Source organism: Phoenix dactylifera, chromosome 8 (genome assembly GCF_009389715.1).
Source record: "Phoenix dactylifera cultivar Barhee BC4 chromosome 8, palm_55x_up_171113_PBpolish2nd_filt_p, whole genome shotgun sequence".
In the NCBI taxonomy this organism is placed as follows: Eukaryota; Viridiplantae; Streptophyta; class Magnoliopsida; order Arecales; family Arecaceae; genus Phoenix; species Phoenix dactylifera.
In genome coordinates, this window is record NC_052399.1 from 2,950,228 (window position 1) to 2,973,288 (window position 23,061).

Consider the following 23,061-nt stretch of genomic DNA (forward strand, 5'->3'; position numbering starts at 1 on the left):
GCGCATCAGTTCATCAAATGGGAGAGAGACCCGCCAGTAATTTATATTATTAAAGTTAATCATAGATGTAGAAGACTATATCAAAAGTAGAATATTGACAACCCAAGGGACGAAGGGAGGAAAAAAAAAGGACCAAAATTCCATCTCACAGTTAGATGAATTTCTCTTTTTTCTACATATATGCTCTGTCTTTTATGCACGCTAAGAGAGGTTTCTGAGACCGGGCTCCCTCTTGTAACTAAATTTTCGATATGTAACTAAACATTTTTTTATTAAAAAGGGTCCACTATAAAAAGAGGGAGAAGGGACTAATCATGGGCGGTCCCTCCCTCCTTCCTCTGGTTCGCCATCTGTCTCCTTATTTGAGCCAGCTAGCTAATCTATCGAATGATCTCGAGTATATTATTTGATGGCTTTTGTCCGGATATAGTTTATATATATATAATTATCATTGTATAATAGTAGAAGTCTAATTGAATTGCAAAGTAAGGGCAAGATTGAGCTTGCATGTCTTGCATTTAGTGCGGGAAATGGGTCTCCGGGTAAAGTCTTAGCCTAGGCATGAAACTGTATGGATCGAGCTTGGGCTCAACATTAAATTTGAAACTAAATTTGAGCTAACGGGCTCGTCCTTAGCCTGGGCGGAAGCCCGAGGTCAGAACCTTGTCAGACTCTGGCTCGATTTGGTCTTGTGTGAGGAATCTTTCAGGTCTGACTGAGTAATTGGATTAGTCGGGCCAACAATTTCGTGCAAATCGAGCCATTCGAGTTGGGCCTAAACATACACGTTGCATGAAGCTAGGTGAAAGCACACACGTCCTTCCCAAGTAGGAGGAAACAGTGCCGGATTGGCGGCAAAATACAAGCCTTTGGTTTCGGGGGCGGTCATGAAGGGTCCTCTACTGTTGCTTCCACCACTCCGGCTCTCCCCTTCCCTCCCTCTTCCGAATTCTCAGGTTTATTGGTGCTTTCCATGGCCTTCTCCACTATCCCTCGATCTCTCTTCTCCTTCCTCCCTAACTCCTTCGAAACCCCCTTCCCCTACCTCTCCGTCCCTCGCCTCCTCTCCACCGCCGCCGCCGCAGCCGAATTATGTCACCTCCTCCGCTCGAACTCCTCCCTTCCAGCAATCGAAAGAGTCCTCTCCCGCTCCCAGACCAAGCTCGATCCTTCCATCGTCCAATCCGTCCTCCGTCAATCCTCCGACCGCGTTTTGGCGCTCCGCTTCTTCGTCTGGGCCGGCCTCCAGCCCCGCCACCGCCACTCTGCCGCCGCCTACGCCGCTGCTTCCGACTCTCTCCAGATCCCCCGCCGTCCCCAGGCCCTTACTCACCTTCTCGACTCCTACCGGGCCGCTGATGCCCCCGTATCTCTCAAAACCTTCAAAATTCTCCTCAACCTCTGCCGCCACGCCAATCTCCCTGACGAGGCCCTCGCCCTCCTCCGCCGAATGCCCGAGTTCGATTGCCGCCCCGATACATCCTCTTACAACACCGTCCTCCGCCTCTTAGCCGATAGCGGCCGCGGCGAGATCGGAGCTGCTCTCTTGGAGGAAATGGCCATGGCTAGGGCGAGCCCAGACATGGTCACCTATGTGACTGCGGTGCGGGGACTCTGCGCCGTGGCCAAGATTGAGGCTGCCCAGGGCCTCGTGGCCCGAATGCGGGCAAATGGGTGTGTTCCCAATGTGGTTGTTTACACTGCACTGCTCGATGGGGCCTGTAGCTGTGGTGATCTCGTTGCAGCGATGCGGCTTTTGGATGAGATGGAGAGTGAATTGGATGACGGGTGTGCGCCGAATGCTGTGACATACACTTGTTTGATAAAATGCCTGTGTGAGAAGGGCCAGGGCCGGCTGGAGGAGGCTTTGGAGATCTTGGACCGGATGGGGAGGCGGGGGTGTCCCCCCAACCGGGTCACGGTTGGTACTATCGTGAACGGGTTCTGTGCCCAAGGGAAGTTTGGCGGGGCTTATGAGCTGATCGAGAGAGTGGTGGGGGAGGGGAGTGTTTCTAGCGAGGACTGCTATAGTTTGCTTGTGGGTTGTTTGTTGCGAGTCGGGAATGTACAGGAGGCGGAGGATCTCATGACGAGGATGTTGGAAAAGGGTATCAGTCCAAGTGGGGTGGCGTGCAATTCTTTGTTGAGGGAGCTCTGCAATCGGAGGCAGTTCATGGATGGGTATAATTGGTTTCAAAAGATGGAAGAGAAGGGGTTGGCATGTGTTGATTCAGACGTCTGTGCTCTTCTTTTGGTAGGGCTTCATGAAAAGGGTCATTCAACGGAGACATCGATATTAGGAAGGAAGCTTGTCGAGAGGGGTATTCATATGGAGGCTTTTAGTGTTGATGGTGTCGTGGAGGTGTTGCAGAAGTTCAGTGAAGGTGACTTGACAACACAAAGCATGATAACAACAGAGCCACGGTAATTGTAGCTTTGAGTTGATGCAGCAGGTAATTTAGAATCACCTGCATATTTTGTCTTCCCAATAGTTCTAAGCACATCAAACATCTAACAGTGAGTAAGCATTGTCTTCTTGTCTCCTGGTAATATTAATTTGGTAAAAAGATGAATATCGTTTTTCTTTTTATCATGTTGATTGCTCTTGTATATTGCTTCGTTACTTTGCACACTCTTGTTGCAGATGTGCCTCTTAGGTGGAAACAAGTTTTCATATATTCATGTCAATTGTGTAGTGGATATTTCTGAATTTAACCTAGGGAATTAAATGAGATGGTATTATTATGATTTTATCCCCTATAATACCAGAATCGAATGACAACGATCTTGCATCATAAGAATGTTGTCCTTTTCATTTACTCTGGGCATATTCGTGGCCAAACTATCACCTTCTAAAAATTGAATCAGCCTCTTGTATGATGGGGAATCATTAGATCTTTCAGATATATATAGTTGTTTCTAATATTACTACCATACTGATCCATCATGTCATGATATGCTGAGTTAAAAAAAAACTGCTCGTTGCACTGTTGTACTATTTCAGAACATGAAATATCATCTGTTGCAGTTAAACCAGTTTGTTCCTGATGGGATCCAGTGCATTAGTGCTGGTATGATCACACCCATAACCAGTTATATATGATAAATGCTCACTTATTAGAATCTGCAAACCACTGATAAATTGTGTATTTTCTTATTCAATGCTTCCATATATTCATGGTAGATCATTTGAAATCTATAAATACTGTATTCTTTGGCACCTGATTGTGATGATATTCACACTTTTGTTCGTTTGTTTTGACTTTTTAAGGAGTTGCTGAACGAACGTGTGTAAAATTTAAGATAGTGATTGCAGATTAGTAATGCATAAAGAGCATGAAGTTGGTATTGCACGAGGAACATAATAATCATTAAAGATGGATTTGTACCTTGATTTTCAAAGAAATAGCCAATAGTGCAGGCAAAAGGGCCAAACCCCATATAAATGAGGAGTCACCACACTGACCTGCCAGAAGAAAATTTTATTCATCAATATCCATGGATGCCATGGTCTTGTAGTTGATATGGTACATTCTGGAAGCTATTTTTCAGAATGCTTACCAATAGCAGGTAACAAGATTTGATCAAAATCATGATTCATGACTATTCAAAATGACCCAAGAACCTTAATTTTCAACCCCAAAATTCTCTTTGCCAATTGGATCATTCTTAATTTGAAGCTCAAACAACTTCTTCCTCTCTTTTGTTGAAGCAAACTGAAATTATATTGCTATCTCATCTTGGAACTCATTGATACTTCATGCAATCATGCTACTTGATATGTATGTGCTCTCAGAGGAATGTCAAGCTATAGAGCAAAATAATCAACTCATCCATGGAAACAGGCAGGAGGTAAACTATAGCGTGTGCATTATAATTAAAATTAAGATCTTAGTTGAAACTTGACATCAATGGACGGACCCTTACAAAGCCTGTTTGGCAATGCTTGGATCATGGTGGTATGCTGCAGTTCTTTAGCAACAGCCTTGTCTTGGGGCATCCAATGCATCTAGCCGAGTTATTATCTGAAGATTAGTGAATGGTAATTGTGCATGCTGTATTGTTTTGCTCTGATTTAGGGAAGCCGCTAGCTCCTTGGTCAATTTGTTGTAGCCGGCTATGCACAGTGGTGGATAAGGCAACTCTGTGGTTCTTGCACTGTAGTACAGTTTAAGAACCTTATTTTGGGGGTTAATGGAGCTTGCAACCTTAGTCTGGTTCACCACATAATATGATACATATTTTTAAAATTTCGTAGTTCTTTTATGTGTTTTATTGCTTGTGTTTCTCATTTCAGGAACCAAAACTCTTCCCTAACTCAACCTTTGATTGGTAAAGGTGGATGGGTTAATTAAGCCTTGAAGGCCCTGTGGCCGCGCAGAGGCTTTGAACTTGTCATCACCAAGAGAAGCATGAGTCCCACCCACCGTTCTCTTCTGCAATGATTCATCTTTTCGAAGCTCCTACTGCCCGAGAGTTAATGGTATTTTCATTTCTCTTATGTTGTTTGCTTTGCTTGTTATAATTCTCTTTAGCAAGTTGTGGTTGATAAAGGAAGCCAGGTATATATAGATATGTTCTCAACGTGTTCTGTTCCAATTAAGTTCTTTGCTCTATTGCCATGACCATGAGTGAACGTGGGAGAGCTTCTTACGTCTAACCGCAGCTGTAAGAAATTACCATCCCACTTCCTACGAACTACCATCCCGCAGCTATAACACTCTCTATCCCCCTTCCAGGCTCTTTATACTCTACTGGCTGGCATATTGTTAGGTGTCAGTCATTGATGTTGCTAAACCATTGAACCATAATTGATTTAAGAGAGAGAGAGAGAGATTAAAACTTCGAATTCAAAAAAAAATGAGATATAATTGCCAAATACTTGTGTACACTTTAATCTACAGACGGGAGCATCATGGCTCAATAAAGTCCAAAACAGACTATTTCTATTTTTTTGAAAAAAAAAGACTTTATGACTTTTATAATATAAAAATAAAGCAGTTTTTTTTTTTCTAAAACCCCTATGTACAATATAACTGGTGATTTCTACAATAGGAGTTTTTTGGTTTTTTCCCTTTTTTTAATATGGCTGTCGAACAGTAGAAGCATGTTACCTATGGCGGGTTGCAAAACATAAATAACAAATCTTCAATAAGATCATAAGCTACAGCCCTGTCACTGCACTTCCTTTTTCTTGCAAAATAGTTTGTTTATATATATATATATATATATCTATAATGGAGACTGAGGAGTTAAACTTCTGCTATTCCTCCAAAATTTTATTAAAGAAAGGGGAAGTGTTGCATAGAAAAGGAAGGAAAATACATAGAACAAGAAGGAGCACAACAAGAGCCTCCGATTCGTCTGAGAGGTTGAAGGGGAAGTCGCAGTAGGAGATGCGGAGAGATTAGTCATCATAGCAGAATATTTGCCGTTGGCCAGTATCCTGTAGCCCTTTGCGCATATTTCATGTCTATCTCCGACCTAACGTAGATGAAACAAACAAAATGACCATTTTTTCCTCTTACAACAATGCTTACGCCATAAATTTTAGCTCAACCTAACTTGGCATTTTCCATGCCACCAAACACAAAGGTGAAAGCTAGAAAACTCAGCAAGAAAGAAGCAATGCTACAATGTGAAATTAGCAGCCCTCTCCCCCCTCCTCTCTTCTATTAAAGATCACATACTAGATTCCTGCACCGGATCGCTGTGAAAGAGGCTCAAGGGCACCATCCAACCAAACCAAAATGTTTTTGTCCAGAAAGAATCTAGTCAATGAGGCGGGGTTGGACACGGACCCTTTTGATTATTGGGATTACTCGTGCAGCCCGATGATGTCGAGGAACTCACAGAGCCTTGTGGCAGGGAGTGCAACCACAAACCTGTAATGCTGTGCCACCGCTGCATGTCTAATGGCCTTGCTGCATGAAGAGGCTGCAAACTCATAGTCACCGTGAGAAGAAATATAAGTACCCCAAAAACCTCTCCTCTGCATGTACTCATTGGTCACAGAAGTCAGCTGGCTTCCTCTCTCCTTACAGAAAAACTTCAGTTTCTCTTACTCTCCACAAGACAAAACTGAGAGGGAAGCTGGAAGTCGTACATATACCCACAGAGGAGAGGGGATTTGCGAAATTTCTCATCAGCACCTAAGAGAGTCTTACGTAGAGAAATTTCTCTATCCTTTCCCTTGGAAATTGTAGTTCAAATATGTAAGTTGACATGTGTTTCCTTTCATTGTCTTTGGGTGGACCCAATGGACAGAAATGCAACCAAATTGCTAATTTTATTATTATTATTTTGTTAGTTTACCTTTTTCTTTCAGTTGCTGCATTGGAGACAAACATACCATAGAATATCAACGCAAAGATTTCATGAGCCCCAAGGATCAAAAGTCCAATGCCTGAGGGGCCATCCACCTTGAGACAATTCCACAGGCCATGCACTCTGACATTTACATGGCTATAATGACGGAAAGCCGGATTCCTTTTAATGTAAGTTTTCATGAAGGTGAGGTCTACCTGAATGGTAACTGTGGACGCAATTTCTCCAGGCCACGCACGCTGAAACTCCCACTAAAATTCACCTACCACTGCAGAAAGCAATTAACTGCATTATAAAATGATGGATGTAAGGCTACAGGAAGACCAATGTGGTCCCTGGGAAAGCTCTAAACACCAGCTTAGAATTTTAGCAGATCATTTCGAGTATAATTAATGGGGCAGCCTTTTGAAGCTACGATAAACCTACTTCATTTTAATCCGGATGTTATGGGTTCAAAATATGGAAACAATTTCTTTGCATGCAAGAATAAAATAACATATATCTGACCCTCCAATGATAGAAACCCATGCATTGGGATGTCCTTTTTTTATTATAATCACAATTGACACTCCTGTAATGCAATTAAGTATAGTCCTTGTAACCTTCCCCTCTACCACTAAGCCTTTCACCATGTCAGCTTAAATAGTTCGTTCCATGATCAGGTTGTCTCAGCAGCCGTACCCAATAACATATTCTCAGTGAAGCTGTTTAAAATTATCAACATCTCTCCTGCACCTGCAAACTGGAATATATCACATGCTATGCTCTCATGGCAGTCTTGCAAGCTCTGAAGACTCCTTGCAAAGGAGGATTTGAAGGAGAACAGAGAAGAATCATATAATGTAACTTTGTGAACGAATCCAACGGAACTGCATTTGAATAAACTAAAAGGTTGGGAAACACAGATGAGCTTTCACTGGCACAAATTTCAATCTTATTCATGGTCCATTACATACATTTCCTCTATTGCATAAACTCCTTGGTGCATCACAAATCAGGATTATACATAAAACACTCCAATGAAAATTAATAGGATCAGAAATTTCAAGGCTTATTTTCGTTGTTATGCAATTTCAATAATTATATATCACTTGAAGATATCGAAGGACGATGTACAAACATTGAGGTTGTAGGAGAGACACTTACCAGACTACCCACCACTCGTAGTTGTGTCAGAAACTACAGCCGGATCAGAAATGGCATCCTTTGTACTTGAAAGCTTGACAACATGTGATGGTTCAATGGTAGATATAAATCTGAAATCTTCTGATTTCTCAAGTGACTACAAGATTTAAAAGTATACTTTCCAGTTACAAAATGTGTACAAGATTCTTCTACGTAATATGAACAGCCACATAGATGAATGAAGACCAAGACCATTTATGAATACCACATATGAAGTACATTACAAAATCATAATAGTAGCATGTATGTTGCCATGCAAGAACTGGAAAAAGGTTAATAAAGCAGAAATCATACTCGAAAATTATTCAGAAGCAAACTGGGCGGTGGAGGTGGTAGCTCTTCCTTCTTAGGGACCAATGTGGAGTCTGAGGCATCCACTGCCAGTGAGCTGTCAACAATGATCAGCACAATTATGCCAAAGTTTCAATTGCAAAGCTAATAAAGCCATATGATAGAGGATTGAATACCATAAAAGCAAATTCAGAGCTAAGGTAAACCAAGTCCATTGGACAATGGATTAAGTCAAGCCAAGCTAAAAATCGACATTGATTACCTCTTGTCAATCAATTTTGATGTTTCAAAAAGATTCTCGATAAATACATCATCTTTTGGATGGGCAAGCTTGACTCCCGCCTAGAACGATACAAAACAAGTTAGAACATGTTCGTGCATCTTCAACCATAGATGAGATTGGAAGTTACATTGGCATGAAAACATTAATCAACAGAAAAATAAATAAATAAATATATAAATATTTAAAAAGGCTGCCTATGATTATTATTAGGCATTTTTGCTGTTGGCTGCAAATTAATTGTAAAATATGTTGCCAAAAACAAAACAATTCACTCCATCTACATAAAAAGTTTAAGGAAAACATTTGAACCAATTTTACCCTTCCGTGCCTGAAAATCTGTCTGTTCTAGAAACTGATTGCAATCTCACCAAAATCTTAAGAAATGTCAATTTCATGTAGCAAATTAGCGTTGTTTACGATATTTAAGAGGCGATATCAGCGATGTCAAATCTCCAGGTGGGTTAGATAGATAGGCATTCTTAAGCAACAAGGTAAGCATAGCATAAGATCTGAAGTCAAACTTAAAGTGGTGATATATATCTTGAGAGAGGGCTTCAACAACCATCCAGCAATTTATTGCATGATCAGCATACCTCATCTAATGAATATCAATACCTTCTCTACTCCCAGCAATGCGACTCACAGAGCCAGACAATAGGTTTGGTTATAAGGTCAATCTGGGGAACAAGGATAGTTTGCAAGGCACATCATCAGTGGAACTTCATTAGCAACAAGTATTATCTCATCTCCCTGTGGTACTAATAAAGTTTTTGTCTCCACATTAAGATTCAAAAACGGATCACAAAGATGTATTGGGACAGACTATGATGTCGTACAGTATCCTCATGTTTATATATTACCTGCGCATATATCAAAACATATGTTTCATGCGGGAATGCTAACCCATCTTACTTGTACAACTAGGGTTATTTCCCTCATCAATGGAGAAAATATTGCACCATGTACTATAAATTAGCATGTGTTTCTCCAGCCTCATCATATGAAAAGACTAGAATCATCATCCTAAAGTAATAAAGAAAGCTTTCAACTTAAATATGGAGGAATTACCCATTTTTGGATGATTTGCTTAGGTTGACTGGTGAATATATCCAACCATCCTGGGATAGCGGCCACTGACCAATCATAAGTATAGCTCAAAACAGTAAAGTTTTAAGTTGGCCTAAGAAGGGACATTACTTGATGAATTGATTCATTTTCTTAATAAATTGACAGGCTTCCATCTTTCTTCCAAAAAATTACAAGGGAACGCCACTCACCTTCTGCTTACTCTCTCGGCGTGGAGGCAAGAAGCACCGCTAAATAGTGACTATTGGAAGGTTTCTTGATGATTTCCTTACATCATTAACATCACTTAACCTAGAATTTATTGTTGAAGTATTACTCTGATACTGAAACTACAAATCTCCCCCAGCTCCCTTGTTTCATATGAATGGATACACTTGATGACCCTAATTTTGCTATTTGAGACATGTTGTCATCTCCTGTACCCTTAACACTTTTTCTATACATTTTTCATTCTCCTGCCTCCTTTTTGTGTTTTTTCTCTTAATTTACAAGTGCTTTGTGGTTTTCCTTGTCTCCAGTTGTTGTCTTAACACCTCCTTCGAAGTCAGCCTTTAAAATATCTCCCATCTTATTTCTTATAATTATTTTTAAACGTGATTTTCAGCTTGCTTGACGAAAATCTAATTGAACTTTTATAATGAGATTTTTTGCATGGTGGAAGAGATAGATGGGATGATTACTAGTGGTTGTGCAGTAGAGACTCAAAGAAAGGCGCATAGATCATTTTTGCAGGCTGCCTAACGACAAAGCTGAAACTTGCTTGAGATCTCCACGGTGTAAAATTATATTTATCTCTACATCATCTTCCTACTTCACATTAACACAATGTAATGCCATTTACAAGCATGATTGCGTAGACTTAATTATTTTAATGAGTTGTGATAAAAGTTAATGCAAAATTACCTTCCTTTCATGGGTTAGAAAACATTTTTGAGCAGCAGAAAAGTGTAACTAGGTATAAACACAAATTGTTTTTGTTACATCTAAATAAAACTGTAGGATACTTTAAGGGTTTCACATTCCACTTGCAACAACAAATATCATCATCATGTGAGATTTTTGTTACAAAACCAAATTCTTAAATTCATAAGGAACCAAACATATGACATTGATAATATTTTGATAGTTTTGCATTTTAAGCATGGTACGCCATATCGGTTTGTACCGGTGCATTCCGGGCATATTATATCAGTACCAAACCGATACATGGTACTATAGGCATATAGAGTATCGGTACGCCATATCAATCCCCATACCGGTGTACTGACATTGCACCAAGATATTACAGGTAGAGGGTATGAGCTTGTGAATTTTGATTTTATGTACAGGTGAAACATCCTCTAAAGCAAAAGGGTTTTATTTTCAAGTCTTAGTGTGCTTTGTGTACAACGTCGGTGAATGTTTCATAAATCTAATGCATTGAAATGACATGTAGGATGGAGATACATTAATGACACCAAAAAGGCAACAATCCGGGTTGAGTATTGTATAATTTCATAATTAGATAAGCTCATAGAAAGACAGGTATTCTATTATTTACCTTTGACTGGGTTTCCTTTGATGGGTATCCAGTATTTTCTTCAGAAAAAAACTGAAAAAGCTCAAGGGTTCCATCTATTCCAAATTCCTGTCAAAATAGTGCTATGAGTAACGAAACCTGAAACAAGAACTACAGTGAACAAACAAACTCAAGTCATAAAAGTGCGCACTCTATTCAACCCTCCATTAACTAACAACTTTGTTGGAAACTCGGGATCAGTTCCTTCATCCTTATACTGAAATAAAGGTTGAAAGTCCTTGTCACTGATACAACTTGATGGATACCGTGATGGTGATGTGATGGTCACTGCTCGCTCCGAACGAGATATGTCATCAATCTTAGCCTACAAAATGCAGCAAATTTCAATATACATGACAATGAAGCACTATAGGGCTGATTAATATTTAATGCAACTAGAAATCATTAAGTGAAGGAAGCAAAAAATGAAGACAAATACGCATTTCTGCACTAGACGATTTATTAGTCTATAAACATAAAATTTGAAAAAAAGAAAACAAGGTTCCACAAGACATCTACATGAAAGGCTAATATACCGACTAGTTTAGCCAATCTATGTTCAAAATATAAAGAGAAACTGAAGTAAGTATTTCACAGCTGGGCACCGCAAACAACTGGTACCTGTATATCTCACAAGATTGCAAAATTTCCTGGGCAAAGATTAGTAGCGGATCTGCCAAATTGCCTAAGTGGCCACCTAGAGATGAAAGGTGGAGAAAAATGGCATCTTCTCTATTATACAACGAACCTAAATTTGCGATGGTTGGGCTCTTCAAGGCAGTATTAGCCCCTTTATAGGTATGATATTTTAGGTCTACATCATATCATAGTATAATTTAACCAAGAACAGCTAATTTCGTTGTCCTCAGTTCTCGCCCCTTATTCAATGGGGTCTTGGCGTTCTACTAGCTTTCTCATTGTAAAGGATTGTAGTGATAACACCAATCTTCAATCCAAAGATGAACAAGTATACACGCTAAAATGCAATATACAGCACGGATATGGAAGAAAGAAGAAAAGCTAGCAACAACACCACCATCTGGATAGGTATTCCATCAAATTCAAGAAATTATTAGTAGAGACAGTACCAATTACTGGTTTATACAAGGAAAATAGAGAGAGAGAGAGAGAGATTAGGTTAGTTACTTTGGCTAGCTGAATCCTCCGAGAGATATCGGTGAGCATATCCCGCTCCTGGGCAGTCTAAGAAAGAGGAGAGGAATCGGTGAGGGGAAAAAGTATAATCTGAACAAACAACTGAGAGAACTCGATCTTAAGTATAAAAGGAGGGGAAAGGAAGAGATCGAGAGTGAGTGATGGTAGTACTCTTTGGGAGATGGCATCGAAGATTCGATCAGCGGCGTGCTCAAGATCGAGGAGAGATCGCCCCAGCTGCCGATAGCTCTCCACGTAGCTCTCGCGCCGCCGGTTCCCGTCCTCCGACACCCGAAGCATTCTTCTTCGCTTCCTCTCAGTGCGAGAGAGGGGGACGGAGAGCGACGGAGAGTCTCAACCGATTCCGGTGGACGGTGGAGGCTTAACCCAGAAGGCCAAAACCCAACCCAATTATGTAGTTTAAATTGAAAATGAGCACTTGATTCACTGAGACAAAACCGATAAATTTATATTTTATCACTTATATCCACTTTTTAAGCGTAGTAGGATGACCGGTATAAATAACTCACTTCTTGGTCTTCGACCCCCTCAATCACTACGAGGGCCCCCCCCCCCCGATCAGTGCAATGGGATGTGTCTATTTATCTATCTCTTGACTCGAAATGGAAGCAGGTTTGAAAAAGGATCTTAAAGCAAGTCTTTGTGAAATAACTTCCGATGGGAAGAAAAAAGAAGACGTTAAGAGACGCTCCTGGCCCAACCCTTAAAATTTGACCAAATTTTTTTACGTGTGATTTGTATTTTAATAGACATACATTTTCACAAATAAATTGTCCAAGGCTAATTATTGTAGATGTCTCTTCACAATAATCGTGATGGAGAAAGCACCAATTCAAATGGAATGGATTCAAAATTATGTTACCGCAGGGATCGGGATTATAAATCCTCCTATTTTCATCTTCATAGGGTCTTTCTGTCCAAGTGCAGGTAGTCCGCATCTTCACAGACATGTCTATTTCACCAAGCCTCTCTCCGAGACAGTGCCTAAATCGTTACGCCTTTCGTGCGGGTCAGAACTTACCCGACAAGAAATTTTGCTACCTTAGGACCGTTATAGTTACGACCACCGTTCACTGGGGCTTCGGTCGCCGGCTCCCCTGTCATTAGGTCATCAACTTCCTTGACCTTTCGGCACTGGGCAGACGTCAGCCCCCATACATGGTCTTACGACATTGCGGAGACCTGTGTTTTTGGTAAATAGTCGCCCGGGCCTGGTCACTGCGACCCCCTTTGTGAGGAGGCACCCCTTCTCCCGAAGTTATGGGGCTATTTTGCCGAGTTCCTTAGAGAGAGTTCTCTTGCGCCCCTAGGTATTCTCTACCTATCCACCTGTGTCGGTTTCAGGTACAGGTACCCTTTTGTTGAAGGTCGTTCGAGCTTTTTCTGGGAGTATGGCATGGATTACTTCAGCGCCGTAGATAGCTCATCATTTTACTGTACTTCACATTATTCACTATCTATTGTTAGGGCATCATAATTCAAAGTTTATTTCTCCCCTCTTCCACTGAGATTCTCTTACATATTTGAAGGCTAAGAAACATGATATATACTCTCACTCGAGCGCGGAGACAAAGACATTGGTGCCAAGGTTGTCTGGTTGCTATACTTGTTTACTAGCATAGGGGTTATTGTTGACCACTTATGCCTCTCTATGGTGAGAATCAGAGTGTTTTATACTTCTAGCAATCTAAAGTTTCCTAAACTTACCAACTATATTGAGATTGGCTGTTATTTCACTCAATATCACTATATTGCTCTAACGTTCTCTCTACCATATAACTAGGGATGGTAATCTGATCTAATTAGGTCGGATACACATCTGGTTATATGCAAGTCAGAACAAAAATTCATCAATCCAAGTCTGACTTCTTTATTAATTAAGCAATCCGCTTCGACTTGCATAACCCGTTTATTAAATATATCAAGTCAAGTTAAACGAGTAAAGTAGATTTTTAAAGAATTAGATGAATTTAAACAAGTTAAGTAGCTCGAGTTAATAAGATAGAAACGGGTTAAGTAGGTTTTAAACGGATTAACCGTAGGTTAAATAGGTTGGGTTATGATCTAGCCCAATTATTAAACAGATCAAAATGAATTAAATAAGTTAAATATTCAAACATGAATCTGTTTTTTTTTCTTTTTTGCTAAGAACCCGATCTATTTAATAAGCAAATTTAAAAAAAATTGATCTATTTACTATTTAAATCTATTTATGTCAAATCCAAACTCATTTAAAACAGATTGTTTGCAACTCGAGTTGAATGGTCGGCAAATAAATTGTTGCTCCCACGTATATATTGAATGGTTGTATCAGCTTGCCTCCAAATTTCTCTCAAGTTTGCGCATGTGTGTGGGTGCACCGGTGCGTGGGCGTGTGTGCGTGCGTGGTCCCTGAATATTATTGCGGTGGTATTCTCATCGTTGTTGTGACTCGGGAGATTGTTGCACATTCTCATCGAGTAAAAGTAGTTTGCTTTGGAATCAAATATCGTACTAGAGCTAAAGGTTGTAGTTCAAATCTTCATTCACGTGATTGATTTATTTATTTTTCTGATTAAAAAAAGAAAAAAAAAAAGGAGGGTGAGGTTCTCCTCACCCGTGTAGCAATTCCTACTGGCTCTTTCTCCGTCAGAGGATGTTCGATATGGACAGATAAGTTTTACTCATATCCTTTCCATTCGTAGAAAGCCACCAGTGTGAGTATGTCACATCAGCATTATTTAAGCATTCGACAGACCAAATAGCGACTCCGATAAATCAAGTGAAGGACATCTGATTTCTGCATTTAATTGACGCCCAATCTGAACCACTCTCGTGAAATCTTTGAACCATTCTTTTCGCCTGATTCGTACCATCGTGCCTGTAATTTAGCTTACGTTTCAGACGTAATGTTAATATCAGATATTTATTGTTGAACCCGTCTCCAACGGTTTAAGTTTTGGATCTGGTTAATAAACTTGCCGACGTGGCGGTTATCCCGACAAAATTTACCCCTTCCCCTCTCCCTGTCTCGTCCCAATTCCAACAAGGAAATCGGATCGAATCAAGTGCTCGATTGCTTGTTCCTCCTCAGATCGACTCCCGGGTTCTGCGGCTGCTCTTCAAGATTCTCCAGATGCCGGTGAGTGGAGAGCTAGCCGAATCTTTCTATCCAATTTCTCGAAAAATTTCTGGCTGCAATTTATGATTAATAGATCCGAGCATTGCACGGTGATTTGGTTATTTTCTTGAAAATTTTTTCCCCCGTTTGATTGAATTATTGTAAATGTGGTACGAGTGGATTCTCTTTTCCTGGTAGATCCGAAGCCGATTCGGTATTGATTGCAAGCAATTCAAATCTGCGTTTCAAGAATTACTTGTGGATTTTCTCTTCGTCTTTCCTTGTGCATTTCTCTTTAACCTAATGGGTCGGTTCTTGACGTAAGCGGATTCTTGGATCGCAAAGCTCGTTGTTAGGGTTAAATCGGTGCTAATCTGTTGCATTTGCCTGCTCTTATGCTAATCAGGGTTTATTTCCTCAAAAGAAATTTACTAATTAGGGTTTCTAACGTTCGGATAGATCTGCAGCTAACGCTGTATGATTCTTTTTAATTTAATTCCTGTGTTCATTTCTTTAGTTCAAGATCCAGACGTAATGCGGTGCAAAAGTATGCGGCAATTTTCTATGCCGCCGTTTTCAGATGATTGAAGGGGAAATGTAAAGGAAAAGGAAATGGTTGATGGGTAGACAGGGCAGGGGAGCACTCATTTAAGTCAGAAGTAACATGATGAAATTTGAGGAATTAATGTGATATGCTACGTATGGAGGAAAAGGTATATAGCTGAGACGTTGGGGTTAAGATGTCCATATCATTCACAAAAATAATCTTATGTTTGAATGTGCATTACATCAATCGGCTTCTTACAGACACCAAATGGTGGGGCCTCATGCACTGTGCCACCCTTTTAGAACTTGTGGGCTCTTAGAAGAAGCTTCATAACTTTCTTAAACTCATATGAACAATAATAAATATATATTTTTAATATTATAGGTACCTATGTCTATAAAAGTCTTGGTTGTATTCATCTCCATGAATGAGATGATTTGAATTGCCTAATCAGTAAATGCAACTCTTAGTGTTGCCAAATGGCTAGGTCTCAACTAGCCATTTGTGCACCAACAAAGATAACGTCAGGAACATCATAAGACTATTCAAAATACATTAGCAAGTAAAAAAGTTTATGTAGATGAAACTTGACTTATACACTACCTAAAGTAGCCTTTTGAGGTCTTTATGTGAGAATGGAATCATCTAATTTCAAACATCAGTGGTCCTCTTGTTACATGCAGCATTTCCCATGGCATTGAGCTGTATTATGTTTTTAACTTGGACCTCCAATAGTTACAAGCAGAAAATATTTGTTATAATTGGTTGAAGCGAGCAAGCGCATATATTTTATGCTGGACAAATTCTCTTAAAGTTGCCTCTAGCTTGTTATTATTTTACTGCTGTACTGAAAGATGGGCTAGACTTGGCGAATAAGGACTCATAAATCCAACCCCAAATTGGTAGGGCAAGGCTTATTTTTATTATTATGACACATCCGATCATTTGATTGTAACTTTTGAAACTTAATCGCTACAACTGGGTCGGTAGACTAAAGCCAGCCCCAGTTTGTTTCTCATGAGTGTCGGATTCGCTGTAATTATAAACTCCAACAATAATTTATCATTTCAATATTATGTTACCTCAAAGTTAATCAACATCTCCATTCCCATTGATCTTGAGCCAGCATCTTTCTCGGGCTCAAAACCTCTCTGGCCTAATTAACAAAATACTAGATGGGTGATATTTGGTTTTCTTTCTTATGGTTTAGATTGATTCAATGATGACTGATAGTGGCAATCACCTTTATTGTGTTCAGAATCAATGGCAATCACCTTTATATGAACCCATGTCTTGTCCTTGAATTTTTATTACTTTTTATAGAACTTTTTTGCTTTCTACTTTAGTTAGGGCTAGAAATGGCTCATGCTTGGGCCAGCCGCCTCTATCCCAACTTTGTCTTGATTAATGAAGGTAGACCTAAGCCCAGCTTGAATTAGGCCAAAAGCTTGTTTCCAACAGGAGATTGAGGAAAGGAGGACCTGAAGTAAGGAATATAATAGCAAGTTGGCAGATGTTGTATGGGATAAGTAAGCAATCCTAGAAGTTAAAAGTAAATGAATGATGATATCAATGGCGACAGATGATTGAAGATGATATTTTGAGGACAACTTCAGTAGAAAGGCAAATGGCTAAGACGGCAAACAGTCAAAGAAGGTCTTGAGCAATGGGGGAAAAGGGAACAAGGAGAGGACATGAGGCAAGAAGATAAGATGGATGCAAGTAGTGGATTTGATCAGGTATGAATTTAGGATTTGTTATATTACTATTCAGACATGATAGCATTTTGTCTGTTTTTCCGATTTTTATATACTTAGGCCCCAGGATGTGGTTCAGTCAAGTTAGATTGGGCCCATACCTTGCCCAAAAGTGCACCGGACCTCAAATCATGAGCCAAGCCCAACCCACAACCTTCACTTTGCCAACCTGATTTTTGGTCAAGGAAGTTTCTCTGGGTGTGGCCCATTCTTGGCCCTAATGCAACCTGTACCAATTCCCCCATTTCCAGACAAAGTAAGGGGAAAGAAAAGCAAAACATACACATATATCAACTTTGCTATATGATTCTAAAACTTAAAATGTTTTCTAATAGAGAATTACCAATCATTGTGCTACTACTTACCTGGCCTTTTATGTTTTACCTGTCATATCTTAAAATGTCACAACCAGTTGAGCTCTTGTGGGACTGATATTAATCATGATTCTTATTATACTATACTATTTAATTTGATATCATGGATGCTTCCTGGTGTTTCCGCAATCTACATTCCCCACTGCTTCCTTGCTCTTGCACCTGTTATGCTCCGACATGTGCCTGCAGATTCACTCTTGTTTGAAGCATCTTAACTCATAAGAATATCCCATCAATCCAAGGCAGTTAAAAATGCTATTGCTAAATGAACCTTGGTAGTTTGTAACTTTGAAGATTAGTTGATTAACATGATATTACTAGGAAATTGAAGTTTGAACATAAAACTTAAATCATAACACCATAGCATACATACCTGCAGCATGACTAGTTGTAAGTAGGGTTGACTGAATTGTCTTGAATCAAGTAGTTTAGGGTGTATCGAGTCGGACCAGCCATGGAATGGTTTCACCAACTGAGTCATTCTAGGTCAAATTTGACTTGAACTAAATTGCATCGTTTGGTTTTGTCCGGTTTCAACCGATTTCAGTTTGTTTCGGAGCTGAACCGGGTTCATTCTCCTATAACTCTCCTCTCCCTCTCTCCTGGTCCTTCTTGCCTCTCACGACTCTTCTCCTATCTCGTGATTCCCCTCATTAGGTTAGGATTTTGTCACTGTTGATGATGATGATTACGTGACAATGGACCACCATCTCCTTTTTTTCTCTTCTCTCACACCATGCCACCACCTTTTCTCACCACCATGCTGCCGCCACCACAAATGATGATAATGGTTATTGGGCCTCGGAGATCATAGATCAAAGGTCCGACGTATGCATGTCTCTCTCTTCCTCCCTCCCTCTCTTTCCTCCCTCTGTCTCCCCCCTTCTATCCCTCCTCTTCCCCCACTCCCTTTCTCTCCCCTTTGTTCTAATATGCCTCAGATTGGCACAGTACGTATGCCAATACAACCCTCGGTACCAATTTACCGAACTTGGGTTATAATTGTCGGTGCAAATTATACCTTTTCATTTTTTGATGATTCAATTTAATCAATCAATCCCATCTACACATTTAGAATTTACATGTTGGGTATTTTTAATGTCATTCCCCATAGAATGAATAGAAACCTTTTTTTAACCTGCCCTAGATGATTTCCTACAATTTTCAAACATTGGTCATGTATGGTCGTAGCAATGTATGTTCATTTTACTTTCTTGCAAAGGAGTCAACTTTTAATACACATTTAAGCAAGGTTCGCCGTCTCGGTACCGGACCCCATACCAGTGCCACACTAGCATAGTGTCAGTACAGTACAGAGTTTTTTTGAAGTACGGAATATCGGTACGCCACCTGTACCGGGTACCGATACCAAACAAGTATGGTACGCATTGCACCGCTCGGTTTGGGCCGGTATGGCATAACATGCATTCAAAGATAGACAAGCACCATCCTGGAATGTTAGTGCATATATGCATGTATATGCAAAACATTTCTCAAAGGAAATTTTGTAAAAAAATATAACTTTGCCGACCTGACTGGTAAATGCATTGAGCCTTTACAGATTGAGGATCCTTTCTACTATAAAATTTTATTTCTCAGTCAGAAATGAGCTTGAGGATTTGCATGGATGATCAGTTGAATTAGTTAGCAAATCAGGTCAAGCTGGAACATGCCCTGAAGATTTTCATTTTTGCAATATCTTTGGATACGGCAAATATTGCTTCTATACCAGTGACAATTTGGACTGCATGTTATCCTATTTTGCCATTTCAAAAACTATCAACATATTAGACTCCCTGTTTCTGGGTCAACTCCATCCTACTCTGGAACTTCAAAAGTGAGTGATTCATCAAAGCATGTCACACCTTATGTCTCACTATCTCCTTATGATAACTTCAGTCACTCCCGTATATCTCTATTCCATCAATTCTAATGCTTCTTGCTTTTAGATGTTTCCTTGCCCTGTTCTTCTCCCTTCATTTCATGAGAAGCACCTAATGGAGCATGTTATTGCAGGTCCCATTGGACCAGGATTTTTTGAGGATGGGAATGGATCCTCAGTTGATTGTTGCATCAACCTGGGCTATTGATGTCTCAGATGTGAGATTCAGTTTTTTTTTTTTTCAATTTGATTTACTGATGCTGGTGAAAATAGTGCATGATGCCTCAGCTGACTCCATGAATTGGTGCTAGATGGTACATGTAGATCTATCTCTTTTTCCCTGACAAAGCATGGTTATTTAACTTGATGTCAATGAGTAGGATCTTTTAGTAAGAAGGATCCTGTGGCTATTTTATTGAAATTTGTATTTGATATAACATTACATCTATCAGTTTCCCATGATATCCCTGTCACTGTTTTAATACATTTTCCCCAAAAAAGCTCATTGATCAGTAGTTTCTAATTTACTTTTTTCTGTCATTGACATTTCTAATGAATCTTTGATAGCCTGCAGCATTGCCATGCATGGCATGTATACTTCAATGTGTGATAAGTTATTGTCTCTGAGATAAATCAATTACCAGGTGGATAACTGCAGCATTTGTGAACTATCATCCTTTTCTCCTCGTGCAGGTAAGAACAGTGAAGGTTAGCAATATTTCCCTGGCTGCATCTGAAAGGGACATCAAGGAATTCTTTTCCTTCTCTGGGGACATTCAATATATTGAAATGCGCAGGTCATTCTTCTTATGATTATGTCATATAATTTTCTATTTTGGGAAATAATTAACAAAATCATGTTGTTTTTCTTCGGCAGTGAATCTGAAAGGTCTCAGCTTGCTTATGTTACTTTCAAGGAGTCACAGGGGGCAGACACAGCAATGCTTCTCTCAGTGAGTTAAAGTTTTAATGATACAACATAATTACTAATATGTTCCCATCTTCGGGAAAAAGATTTTAGACATAACCTTCATGCCTTTAATGGTTTTCCAATCTACAATATGGAAGATTTCATGCGCATCATCTCAGTTCTCTATGGATACAGGGAGCAACTATAGTTGATCTTTCTGTCAGCATAACACCAGTTGAGGATTACCAGCTTCCTCCTGAAGCTTTCAAAGGCATACCGGTAAATCTGACTCCCTAATTTTTGTGTGGATTATGTTTTCAGATTTCTGCATGACGTGAAAGGCATAATGTGACTTTTTGTTTTTAATTTTGTATACCCGGTGGTTTTCTCCTTGAAAAAAGAAGGAAAAAGATGTCATGTCGTTCGGTTTCATTTTCATCTTTCAAGTGTTACTCTATAACTATATCATTCAGTTGTAGTGGTAATTTTCAAAAACAAAGTTCTGAACAGGTGGGCCAAAATTCTTCCGGAGTCTTTTGTTTTTGGGATTATAGGCTCTTGCATACATGTTATATCTCAACAAGAATGAAGATGTCAGAGCTAACAACCTTGTACATTAACATATTTGGGATTGGGAAGCATTTAGTTGAGATTATCAAGCTGGTAGTTGGTTCTTTTCTTTTCTTTTATGTTTCCTGTTTCAAATTTACAATTTTAACCTATTTTATAAAAAAGATAGAAGTACATTGATTTTCTTTTCCTTGGCTCTCTATATGTGTGCTTTTCTTTTTTTTTTCTCATGTGTGTGCACGCGCTTTGGGTGGGGGTGGGTTGGGGAGGGGGGAGGTAATGACAAGATTAATTCAAAAGGCTTCATTGCTTTTCTTTCATTCTTTTCTCCTTCTTTCTGGTGCTGCAGAAGGAAGGGAAGCTCTCGTCAACTGAGTCTGCAGTCAGGAAAGCAGAGGATGTCGTGAGCAGCATGCTGGCCAAGGGTTTTGTACTGGGCAAGGATGCCCTTAAGAGCGCAAGATCCTTTGATGAACAGCACCATTTTACATCCAATGCCTCAGCCACAGTGGCATCTCTGGACCGTAAGATGGGCTTGAGTGAGAAGATCGGCATGGGTACGGCTGTGGTCAGCGGGAAGGTTAGGGAGGTGAATGAGCGCTTCCAGGTGTCGAAGATCACAAGGTCTGCCCTCAGTGCAGCTGAGCAAAAGGCCAGCAGTGCAGGATCAGCTATCATGGGCAGCCGATATGTGTCAACTGGAGCATCTTGGCTCTCAAGTGCACTTGGCATGGTGACCAAGGCAGCTGGCGATGTGAACACAATGACCAGAGAAAAGGTGGAGAAGGCTGAGGAGGAGAGGAAGGAGATCCTCTGCAGGGAGAGGAGGGAGATTGTTGACGACTTTGCCCAGATTCACCTAGACGAGTCATCACTGGGGGAGCCTCCAACAGTGCCAGTTGATTCAGTGGATGAACAAAAGCTACAAATCATATGAATAACTGTGCAGGATTTAGCTTCCTGGTATTTTTTTTTTCCTCATATTGGTAAGTTTTGGTTGCTGATTAGAGAATTGATTGGACGGATGTATCATTCATGGTAATGGGGGATGCTTCTAATGTTGATGACGGTACATTTATGTTCATATGACTACCTTTTAAGTAGATCGTGATATTGTTTTTCTTGTGATCCACTGTTTCAAATTTCCTCCGTTTCATTATCAATGAAAGGAGTGGTGTCCACATTTTGCTCAAAAGAAGAAAAAAAATCCGCTGTTTCAAATTTTCCAGTCTTTCTGCTGCCGGTTTCTGAGTTGGCAAAGACGCTAGCCCGACTATCAACTGACTACTTTCCTGGGCTCCTCTTCTCTACTAACTCTAATAATTGTGGTGATGCTTCCTGTAGACGGTAGTGAAGAGTCAGTTCACGTATTCTGAAACCGATGCCAACCTGATGATGTATCGTTTATACTGACCTATTCTTGGGGAATTTGAATTGCTTTAGCTAAGCCTATGTTCTTTCTTTGCTAGAGTTAAACATCTGATTCTTAACACAATTTTGTAAGTTGACAATTAAAACTTTCTATGTTCTAATATACTTTAATGTTGCCACTAACCCATAGATCGCACTACTTATAATTCAATCATTTTAGTTGTAAACAATTAGAATAAATGATTAGATTTCTTCTGGGAGGCGTGTTCAGATCAGCTGAGAGGTAATAGCTGAAGTTGAGCTTTTAGAGCTTTGTCTGGCAACTCCATAGCATTACGGCTCAAGATTACACATATTTTCCCTTGTGACAACAGTTGAATCTCTTCTTTTTTTTTAATAAAAAAGAAGAAGACAACAGTTGAATATCGAATACTGCTGGAGTATTACCACCAGGTGGCTTTCCATCTATCCGCATCACCTCTCGGGCAAGTGATTTGTGAGAACAGGAAGTTTCTTATATTCTCCTCCCAAGGACGCATTTGACCCTGGATGCCACGTAAGCTTCTAAATAATTTTCAGTCCATGCTTCAACCGCAGGCCGCAGGAATCTGCTGTCCTACAGGAAGGGAGCCAAGTGGACGAGA

The 23,061-nt window shown here is 40.0% G+C and overlaps 3 protein-coding genes across 14 annotated transcripts; 2 read left to right on the plus strand and 1 right to left on the minus strand.

Annotated features, from left to right (window-relative positions):
* The first annotated feature begins 664 nt into the window (after positions 1-664).
* Positions 665-4,599, plus strand: LOC103697691 (pentatricopeptide repeat-containing protein At5g47360). 2 transcript variants are annotated; one of them, XM_039128656.1, is made up of 2 exons: positions 665-2,453; positions 4,339-4,599. In XM_039128656.1, the coding sequence occupies exon 1, from the start codon at positions 974-976 to the stop codon at positions 2,426-2,428; it is 1,455 nt and encodes a 484-aa protein (XP_038984584.1). In that variant the 5' UTR covers positions 665-973; the 3' UTR covers positions 2,429-2,453; positions 4,339-4,599. The 2 variants fall into 2 exon arrangements, with proteins under 2 accessions (XP_038984584.1, XP_008777828.4); XM_008779606.4 differs by having other exon boundaries at positions 666-2,453; positions 4,298-4,599.
* A 646-nt stretch (positions 4,600-5,245) lies between these two features.
* LOC103696043 lies at positions 5,246-12,304 on the minus strand. Of its 7 annotated transcripts, none has more exons than XR_602345.3 (9): positions 12,057-12,304; positions 11,877-11,933; positions 10,882-11,055; positions 10,713-10,799; positions 8,066-8,145; positions 7,807-7,900; positions 7,474-7,609; positions 6,525-6,595; positions 5,246-5,484 (listed from the first exon to the last, which is right to left on the minus strand). XR_602345.3 is itself a non-coding variant. In XM_008777548.3 (8 exons), exons 1-7 carry the CDS (start codon positions 12,183-12,185, stop codon positions 7,478-7,480), a joined length of 753 nt encoding a protein of 250 aa, XP_008775770.2. In that variant the 5' UTR covers positions 12,186-12,304; the 3' UTR covers positions 5,253-6,595; positions 7,474-7,477. The 7 variants fall into 7 exon arrangements, 5 of the variants coding, with proteins under 5 accessions (XP_008775770.2, XP_026656736.2, XP_008775791.2 ...); XR_602344.4 differs by having other exon boundaries at positions 5,253-6,450; XM_008777548.3 differs by having other exon boundaries at positions 5,253-6,595.
* Positions 12,305-14,820: 2,516 nt separating this feature from the next.
* LOC103696028 (binding partner of ACD11 1-like) lies at positions 14,821-22,241 on the plus strand. 5 transcript variants are annotated; one of them, XM_008777521.3, is made up of 6 exons: positions 14,827-15,027; positions 19,701-19,784; positions 20,260-20,363; positions 20,444-20,519; positions 20,672-20,755; positions 21,396-22,241. In XM_008777521.3, exons 1-6 carry the CDS (start codon positions 15,022-15,024, stop codon positions 21,981-21,983), a joined length of 942 nt encoding a protein of 313 aa, XP_008775743.1. In that variant the 5' UTR covers positions 14,827-15,021; the 3' UTR covers positions 21,984-22,241. The 5 variants fall into 5 exon arrangements, with proteins under 5 accessions (XP_026656722.1, XP_008775743.1, XP_008775759.1 ...); XM_039128658.1 differs by lacking the exon at positions 14,827-15,027 and adding an exon at positions 16,927-17,292 and having other exon boundaries at positions 21,399-22,241; XM_039128657.1 differs by lacking the exon at positions 14,827-15,027 and adding an exon at positions 16,956-17,292.
* Positions 22,242-23,061: the final 820 nt, after the last annotated feature.